Source organism: Lactuca saligna, chromosome 4, assembly GCF_052625555.1.
Source record: "Lactuca saligna cultivar CGN05327 chromosome 4, ASM5262555v1, whole genome shotgun sequence".
Lineage (NCBI taxonomy): Eukaryota > Viridiplantae > Streptophyta > Magnoliopsida > Asterales > Asteraceae > Lactuca > Lactuca saligna.
In genome coordinates, this window is record NC_136420.1 from 330,514,790 (window position 1) to 330,522,415 (window position 7,626).

Sequence of the window (7,626 nt, forward strand, 5' to 3'; positions counted from 1 at the left end):
GTTTATCCACACAATTAAACTTTTAAAAATTGGATAATTGAAGTCAACATCGTTTATCCAAACAATTAAAATTGATGCTCGAAACTTCAAATTACGAGAATGAAATAATGGGTTCTAATGCGTACAACAAAGCTTAATGATTTTACTTCCAAAAAGACGATGACTTTAAATTACTTTAGAAATGTATTTTGACCAAAAAAGCATAGTTGAAATTAGATAATCATGAAGTTACAAGTCATTCTAGGGTGGTGTTGGTTGGCATACCTATCAAAAACAAAATGTTTTGACTTTCGTATTCAACCAAATTAGCCTTCAAATAGATCCAAATAATTATAAATAATTGACACTTTCTTCTCTAACTATACAAGGTTTTTTCTTCTGTAACTATACAAGGTTTTGTTTGTTTATATTGCGTTCGTTTTCAATTTCACATGTTCTGTTTTTATTACTCTCATAGATGATTCACTATCACATACGAAGACTACATGACAAAAGTCATACAAGAATATAATAAACCTATTGTTTAGTGGATTTTGTTTAATAGCATGCACACATAACTATTTGATAGTGAAAGTCCAATCAAATGAGTTTTCCACATCAACTTTTTCCTAATATTTTCATTAATTTGTTTTCATTTTTTTTTTCTTTTTATTTAACCAGGTATACCTTCTCATTTTTCAATTATTTATTAAATATAATATATCTAAGCAATATTTTGTCATACTTCAAAAATTATATAAAATATAAAATTATAAAAAAAAAATTACCACCATGAAATTTACAAAACAACTTTTATATAGAGATATTAGGAAAAGAGAGTTCTGACCATTCAAAATTATTTTGTTAAATATGTAAATTGAAATCAATGCGGACGTGTGGAATGATGATATAGATAACGAGATAAACTTAGCACCAACTTTCACCAAAGAAAAAAATTGCCCAAAAAAGACAAACAGCTGTATTGATAAGGATCAATTCTCTTCTTTTATCTTTTAAAAACATGTTAAATGTTGAAAATTTATTATTCTACTTAGACTTTATATATAATACCATAATATTTTATAACATGCAGGGGTTTGTTTTGTAGAATGAATCTTATAGAAATAATATTTGTTGAATTAATTGGAATTTGAACAAATTAAAATGTGTTATGTGAAAGATAATAAAACTTTATATATAAAAATGAAATATAGATTATATAAAAATGACAATTTTTTGAATTTTGTATATTAAAAAAAAAAAAAAAAAGATAAGGATGGGATTTCCATCGAGTCAAAATTTTATTTATCCAGTCATTAATGTATTATTATATATAATGTAACTGTTTATATCACTTTGAAAAAAAAAAAAAAAAACACTTGTTTATTTAAAATCCAAATAAAAAAATTAAGATAAACGATGAAATATAAGATTTTGTAATTACTTTTCTTTTAGAATACACTTTCTAATAAATGAAAGAAAGAGAACGTCCTACTCCTCCTACATGTGTAAAATGCTCTCCCTACCAAAAGAATGCTAAACCCTAACATGGGACCAATGGATATATTAACATGGAATAAACTTAACATCTACATATACAAAATGACAGTTTTGCCCTCTTTCGTTTCTTCAACGGTCAGCCCAAAGAGTCAAAGTCAACAAGCCCAAATGAATGCTATGGGCCTAAGCCCCTTCAACTATTGCGGCTTCTCCAACTTGTACATCATGCTAGGATGATTGTACTTCGGTCAAAACTCTATTTCATGTACACATGTTGCCATAATTTTTTTTTTTATTACATTTGAAATGATTTTGGCATGAACATGAATATATCTTGTAATGGAGAGAGTTGGTAATCGTAGTATTGACTTTGAGGGGTAAAAGCGTCATCTGCAAACGGATCAATATAATTATATTGAAAATCTTCTCTTTTAGCTTCACTTTGAACTTCTCTTTCGTGTTCTGAACTTGAATCCGTGTGTAAAGTGGGAACTGAATCCGATGTTTCGAAATTAAATCCGTCATCCATGACGTGATGAGGTACCGATGACAATGGTGCTTGAAACGATGACGTTTTAGCCACGGGAGAATATGCTGTGATATCGGGTTTTGTTTCAATTTTCACCTCAGAAAATTGTATTGATTTTGTTTCTGCATTTAAATGTTTTTCCAATACGCCTTTCTTGTTGTATATCCGACATAATACCCAATCATCTAACTGCATAAATAAATAAATAAAATAATTAGTCATGGATTCAATAATGGGTTGTACATTATGCATTGAAATGTGTACAATGAGGGAATTTTGAGGAGGAAGGTCGGAAAGTAGTAAAGTACCCTTAGATTGTTGCTCCGTTTGCCGGCGGATCTATCGACGTTAGCGAGACGATATTCATGCATAATCCAATTCGTTTTCACGCCTCTCGGAGCTTTTCCGGCATAGAACACCAACGCTTTCTTTATTCCGACGGCTTTTGGTTTTCCGATCGGCTTGTCTGCTCCGGTGGCCTTCCAGTAACCAGTTCCGGCGGCTCTGTTAGGTCGAGATCCGTTTGGATACTTTCTGTCTCTAGGTGAGAAAAAGTACCATTCCTTTTCTCCGTACAGAGCCATCTCTGCTCAAATCAAAACAAAAACAGAATCAATATCGATGAATTAATGAATCTAAATCTAGATCACAATCGCACAATCGAGTTCTGAAAGAGATTCATAGAATTTAACAGGTCGTTTCAAAGTTATATAAAAACAGAAGGATCGAATTTTGAACGAATTTCATTTTGGAGACATAATCGTAGAATTTAAAAAAAAAAAAAAATCCTCCGATTTGGATAGAAACACTTGAGATCGTGAATTTCCGTGATTGAAATTCCAAATAATGACCATTGATGAGATCAATTTGAAACGAAATCAGAGGATCTGAAACTTATTCTGATAAAAATCCTTGAACTTATACTCGATTTTGAAAACACAAACAGAGCATCTAAAAACTCTGATTTCAAACTTGACGTGATAGAATCGAAATCAAAAACAAGATCGAAAAAGCTGAAACTCACCAGGAAGCTGCCACGGATCGAACTTATACAAATCAATCTCAGCAATAATAGGAACCGAAATCGTTTGAGAAGCGCATTTCTTGATAAGGTAATGCATAACCAATTCTTCATCCGTGGGATGGAATCTAAATCCAGGAGGCAACACCAAATTATCTCCAGTCATTATGAGTTAATCTTCAACCTTCAAAAACTTCAAAATTCCTTTGCTCTAAGTTGTAATGCTCAGCTAGGGTTATTCAGTTTTCGACACTAGTGAAGAAGCAACGAGAGAAGTTATATAGGAGAAAGGAGACACGTGAGGCATTGAATCTGGATGAAAGAAAATGTTGGTTCCACGAAGTAGCATGAGAGAGAGGATTTGCTTGGTGAAGAAGGGCTTGTTGACGCAGCCTCTCGCTTTCATGGCGTGCTGAAAGACAAAAGAGAGGAGTCGACGAACAAATAGTGGTGAGACACGTGTGGGAGGTTTTGACCCCACGTGCGGGGGAGAGTATTGTGTCATGGAGTTCGTCATTTAGTTTGGACGGATTTGGTGGGTGTTGCTTTGACTCATGTCCGTTGGTGCTGAAGTCGGCGATCTGATTTGCGGCCCAGGTTTTCGCTTTTTTTTTTAATTAAAAGATCAAATTTTTAAATATAGATATTTATTTCAAATTTTTATGTAAATATAAAAAAATAATGGTTTTAAGTTCGTTTATAATACTTTTTCTATTTTATTGATAATTATCCTATCAAAAATAATTAAGACGAGTTTATTGAAAAGGAGTTATTTTTTTTTAATTATTTTTATTTTTATTTTTAATATAGTATAAGTCAAGAAGTGTTAATATTGGTGGACTAGTTTATATCGACTCTACTGTAACATTAATACATTTTCAAAAATAGTATTTATTATTTTGAAATGGCATGCATTTTATAATGAAAAGCAGAAAACTCATAGAAAAAAAATTAAAAATATACCAAGAGTTAAGATACAAAACAAAACCATAAACATAACAACTCAAACTTTAAAATCATCACACCATTCGACCAAAGAAATAACAACCATTTGGTTTTGGAAAAGAACGTTAATTTGATGATTGAAAAAGTAATTGATGATTAATGATATTTGGTAAAATTTAACTGGCAAGCTATTTAAGAAATGCTATAAAATAAACGCATAATACATTTTATTAAATTAAAAATAAATGTTAAATATCTATTCGGATACTTTTTTTTTAAAAAAAATTAAAGAAATAATAAACACTTATGAAGTTGTTTATTTCTTTACAAGATAAAATTTAGAGTAAATTACACGAATGGTCTCTATGGTTTAGGGTAATTTATGTGTTTGATCCCTAACTTATTTTTTTAACTCGGAAACTGTTTGTTTTTGTTACGCGATTGGTCCCTGTCTTACCTAAAATGACTATTTTGCCATTGATTTTTTAATTTATTAAATAAATACACCCCAACTCCACCCCTTCACTTTACCTTACATACCCTATAATTTTTTCCTATTTAAATAAAAGTCTTTCTAGATAAGATAGGGACCAAATGTGTAATAAAAACAAACAGTAGGGACCAAACATGTAACAAAAACAAACAATAGGGACCTTCCGAGTTAAAAAAAATAAGTTAGAAACCAAACACGCAAATTACTCCAAAACAGAGGGACCATTCGTGTAATTTACTCTAAAATTTAAAAGGTAAATGGTACAAAAGTCACTAACTTTTCGTTTTTTTTTCTTTTCGATTTTGACAACATGTTTTTTTTTCTTTTACAATTAAATCATTATGTTTTCAATTTGTTACAATGTTGACCGGTTAACCAATTTGCTTCAAGTCATCCGGTTTCCACTGTTGACATGCCAGAAGCCAAAAAGTGGCAAAAAAGTGGAAAAATAAATAATAGGAACCTTCCGAGTTTAAAAAAATAAGTTAGAAACCAAACACGCAAATTACTCCAAAACAGAGGGACCATTCGTGTAATTTACTCTAAAATTTAAAAGGTAAATGGTACAAAAGTCATTAACTTTTCATTTTTTTTTTCTATTTTGACAACATGTTTTTTTCTTTTACAATTAAATCATTATGTTTTCAATTTGTTACAATATTGACCAGTTAACTGATTTGTTTCAAGTCATCCGGTTTCCACTGTTGACATGTCAGAAGACAAAAAGTGGCAAAAAATACATTATGTTTTCATTTTTTATGGTTTTGACACTAAGTTTTTAATCTTTTCCAACTTTGACACTAAGTTTTCATTTTTCTCCAATTTATAACATGAATGAACAAATGCATAAACATAATTTCTTCATTTACCCTATAATATAATAAAATATATGTACAATAGGTTAAAAAATAATATAAATAAAATAAATATATGCAAAGATATAATTACTCCATTTTCTATACTTGATTTTCTTTCTCTTTGTAACGTTCCAAAACTCAAAGAAATTTTAAAATTTCAAAATCAACCATTAATCAACATTGTTTACAAAAATAGTCATTATTCAAAAGCATTATTTCAAATCAGAGTTTTCTCAAGACTCAATGACATAAAACATGAAGTTGTGTACGATCATACATTTGCTTTCACACGATCCTTAGAAGTACCTGAATTGATAAACTTAAAACTATAAGCCACAACTTAGTGAGTTTCCCTTAAAGTACCAACACACACATACATATAACAACATATACTTGGTCCACAACTAGAAGACTGGATTACCCCTAAGCTACACAGTATGAGTCTGGCATGCGTATTGGGCCCTCAAATCATATCTGGATTGCTCCCGAGCCTACAACATAAGTCTGGCTTGCCCTCCGGGCCCACAGCTTATGTCTGGATTGCTCTCGGGTTTGTTGGCTACCGCACAAAGCAATATAACCTTAATCCAACCATACTATGTCGACATATGCATAATAGATAAACATATACTAGCTAACAGATAAACATACAGATCTTAACAAATCACTACAGCATAGTAACATCCTATAACATGATACATAATATGTCGGGCTGACATTGGTGCCTTCGACCAACATGTATAGTGAGGAAAACTCACCTCTTAGTCCGAATGCAAGCTGAATAAATCTCTGTTCCAAAAAAATGACTCAATGATCACCTAACCAAAACCAAGGACCTAATCTCAATTAACAGCTTAAAATACCTAAAATACACCTTAGGTCCAACTTGGTCAAAACTCTGATCAAAGAACAAGGTCAACGAGTCAACTTGATCAACTCAGCTGAGTACGCGGGGCGTACTCAGCTCCTACGTTGGACGTACTCAAGCCTTGACCGACATCGGGCGGTTAACCTCGTACGCGACGTACGCACCAAAGTCCTTTTCCCTAATAAGAGCCTAATGCATTAAGCTCTCATGTTCCAAATGTATATCCAACGCCAGAATACCACTGAGAGCCATAAAGTTTCCAACTTTATAACTTTGCATGCCCATTAAGTGCTTAATACCAACCAACTTAACTTATTAATACCTAAAGACCTTATAGAGAATGTATGGGGAAGAACTAAGCATCAAGATCTCATTTTTATGACTCAAGACCCCTCATTGGGTCTACAAGGATGACTTATTTGGTTAAGAGCATGTTATGCTCAAGAATCACAAAGGTTGGGACCAAAAATGCCCTAAATGAAGAACTAACTAGATCGATAAGAAAATATGATCAATTTAAGATATTTTTACCTCCAGAAGGTTACTAGCAAGGTGAGAATCCCAGATTCAAGCTTCTTCCAAGCTCTAATGTCCTTTTACCACTTTCTTCTTCTTCAAGAACACCACCAAAACACACAAATGAGCTCAAAGATGCACTCTTCACACTTAGGGTTGGCTAAAGGGACGATTTTTGGTTGAGGCTAATGAGAGTGAAGGTATTGGGTCCATAAGGGGATTATATAGAGTGAAACCCTCAAAACTAAGGTTTGGGTCTGAACATGTAACGCCCACAGACTCGGGCTAGTCAATTTGGAGACAATAAGCATCAAAAATAACTTTTTGATAGAATTTTATTTAGAATAAATAATCTTACCTAAGCTATAGTATATGTCACAAGGGTTCCATACATATAAAGAACGTTGAAATCCGAGTTATAACGAAGAAGTTATGACGCATTGAAATTTTACGGCTAAACCGACACGGCACCGCGTAACGTAAAAAGTGAATTTTTGACAAATTACTTTTTAGCATTAGAAATCTAAATGAAAGTCGTATTATACGTTAAACTGATAACGTGCATAAAAAGAACATCCAAATTTGACTTCGTATCAAGAAGGTATGATTTTTCTATAAGTAACATAGCAGTGCACAACCCGGAATTCGAATTTTAGATCGATCAAATTTTGGCCGACACAACCTAAATGAGAATTGAATATCTCATTAATAAGAGTTCAACAATAAAAAGACAGATAAAAACAGAGTCTTTATGTAAAAGTTGTGAATTTTACACGGTCGTTTAACAGTATAATCATCCGTCGAGAATTAGCCGACAGAGTCAAAAAGTGAGTTGTAGATCTTGTCAATACCTACGCGTGGATATAAAGAACATTGAAAATGGAGCTCATATATAAAAGTTACGGGGTTTAGAATTTG

General features: G+C 32.2%; 1 protein-coding gene across 1 annotated transcript; it reads right to left on the bottom strand.

The window, feature by feature from the left end:
- Positions 1-1,513: 1,513 nt before the first annotated feature.
- On the bottom strand, positions 1,514-3,301 carry LOC145044115 (NAC domain-containing protein 2-like). The gene is made up of 3 exons (XM_078992937.1): positions 3,033-3,301; positions 2,317-2,594; positions 1,514-2,197 (listed from the first exon to the last, which is right to left on the bottom strand). Exons 1-3 carry the CDS (start codon positions 3,193-3,195, stop codon positions 1,775-1,777), a joined length of 864 nt encoding a protein of 287 aa, XP_078849063.1. The 5' UTR covers positions 3,196-3,301; the 3' UTR covers positions 1,514-1,774.
- Positions 3,302-7,626: the final 4,325 nt, after the last annotated feature.

Bases quoted from the DNA above. Each gene is read 5' to 3' on its own strand.
- LOC145044115 (XM_078992937.1), bottom strand. From the start codon at position 3,195: ATGACTGGAGATAATTTGGTGTTGCCTCCTGGATTTAGATTCCATCCC. The intron at 2,595-3,032 runs GTGAGTTTCAGC...TGATTTGAGCAG, and splicing joins CGATCCGTGGCAGCTTCCTG to AGATGGCTCTGTACGGAGAA. The intron at 2,198-2,316 runs GTACTTTACTAC...TTATTTATGCAG, and splicing joins AACGGAGCAACAATCTAAGG to TTAGATGATTGGGTATTATG.